Here is a 1,754-nt window from a genome sequence, read left to right as displayed (position 1 = left end):
GAGAACCCCCCCGGCCCAAGGGGGGGGGGGATGGCCACAACGCAATCCCTTCTCCATTCTCCTCTTGGCATCTTGGATATGCACACACATGCACCTGACATGAGTTTAAGCCACCAGGTCTGGGACTCGAGCTGCGATCGACTACATGGGAGTCCAGTGACATAACCATTACACCAACTGCTGGTCTCATATATATTACTTTTTATGAATGCTTTTCTGAGGTACTCATGTGTTAAATTAAAAATGAATCATGACATAGAAATCGTGGCATATGTTCTTTTGTTTTTCAGTTATAAAAGTTGTCAGAGTGAATACACCATCAACCCAGAGCTGGCAACTCTTTCTTACTTTCATCCATCAGAGGGCATATCAGACACATCTTTTTCTAAGAGTGCGGAGAGCAGCACATTTTGGGGCACTGCTTCTTCAGATCTAAGAAAGCCAACCATAAGAAGGTCACTATCTAAAACTATGACGGATGGGATTTCCACAGGCTCCGATGATACGGGCATAAACGAGGAATCAGACTTACTTCACAGTGAGGAGCCAAGTGAGGAACCGAGTGAAATCCCAACTGACTAATAGATAACTTCGGTTCTTCTGTTGTAAAAAAAAAAAAAAAAGAGGCCTTTCTTTATGTTTCATATTCATGTCATTATTTTCAAACTCTGCTGAAACACCTAAATTTTCTGATGTCTTAAAAGAAGGACATATTCAATAAACATTATCTCGGTTATAACAAGTATTTGATGGGAAGTAAACAAAGAATTTAAGTTGTGGAAAACTCATCAAATGGAAATGATCCCTGAGCGGTTTATGGAAGCTATTCACTCGAATATTTAAATGAGGACATTCAAATATTAACCTGACCCCATTCTGAGGACTTCTAAGGTAATCACCACTATGTCCCTCCCACCACCAAAGCAAAAGCAACACACCTGTTTTCATGTTTCATTGGCAAAACAGTTGTACTTCAAGAGATGAAACTAAATCAGGGTAGAAACTGCTAGCTTTCTTGAATTGTCTGAAAATCATCAGGGCTGCTCTCATACAAAATGTTGTAAGAAAAAAAAGATAATTTTTCCTCCATTTCTAAAATATCCATAAAAGTTGCTGGTTCGAGTCCAGAGACCTCTCTGGGTATGGAGGCATGCATGTGCCAGTGATCTGGCTGGCTGAATCACAGTGACCTGGCTGGGACACCATCGGGAGTGCTGTAATCGCTCTCTCTCTCATGTAATAAGTAAGCTTTAATAACAAAAAAAATAAAATATCCATAATCATTTGAAATAACAGTGTTCCAAAAAAAGAGAAAGAAATAGGAGATCCCAGCAGGCAGTCTCCTAGAGGGGGATGTGCTGACCCCAATTCTTTTAAAACTGAAGCGCCCTTCTCTCTCTTCCCCCGGGGCGTCTAGGACCATTACGCTCTCTTGGAAGAGAAACAAAACATCTCAAAGACTAATTCAAGCTTATTAGTGACTTATGAGGCTATCCACACCCAGAGTGTTTCTGTTTATAAAGAAGACAAATGGAGGGAACCAGCAGTTAGCGTAATGGCTATGTCGCTGGACTCCCACGTAGTCGACCGCGGTTCGCGTCCCGGACCCAGTGGCTTAAAACTCACGCCAGGCACGTGTGCATGCAGGCCCAAGATCCCGAGAGGAGAATGGAGGAGAAGGGATTGCGGCATGACCATCCCCCCTGGGGGGTGATTTCTCGCTTTCTGTCTCTCTGTCTCTCTCTGTCTGGCGA

At 42.9% G+C, this 1,754-nt stretch overlaps 1 protein-coding gene across 1 annotated transcript in view; it reads left to right on the top strand.

Annotated features, from left to right (window-relative positions):
• EQTN (equatorin) overlaps positions 1-885 on the top strand; it is a 14,884-nt gene extending 13,999 nt beyond the window's left edge. Inside the window, exon 8 of the mRNA XM_006143080.2 lies at positions 291-885. Within this exon, the coding sequence (XP_006143142.1) occupies positions 291-582 (292 nt within the window). The 3' untranslated portion in view covers positions 583-885. The remainder of the gene's footprint in view (positions 1-290) is intronic.
• The last annotated feature ends 869 nt before the right edge of the window (positions 886-1,754 follow it).

Source organism: Tupaia chinensis, unplaced genomic scaffold (genome assembly GCF_000334495.1).
Source record: "Tupaia chinensis unplaced genomic scaffold, TupChi_1.0 Scaffold000093_1, whole genome shotgun sequence".
NCBI classification, from domain to species: domain Eukaryota; kingdom Metazoa; phylum Chordata; class Mammalia; order Scandentia; family Tupaiidae; genus Tupaia; species Tupaia belangeri.
Note: the sequence above shows the minus strand (reverse complement) of the source record. Positions and strands in the feature narration are given on the sequence as shown.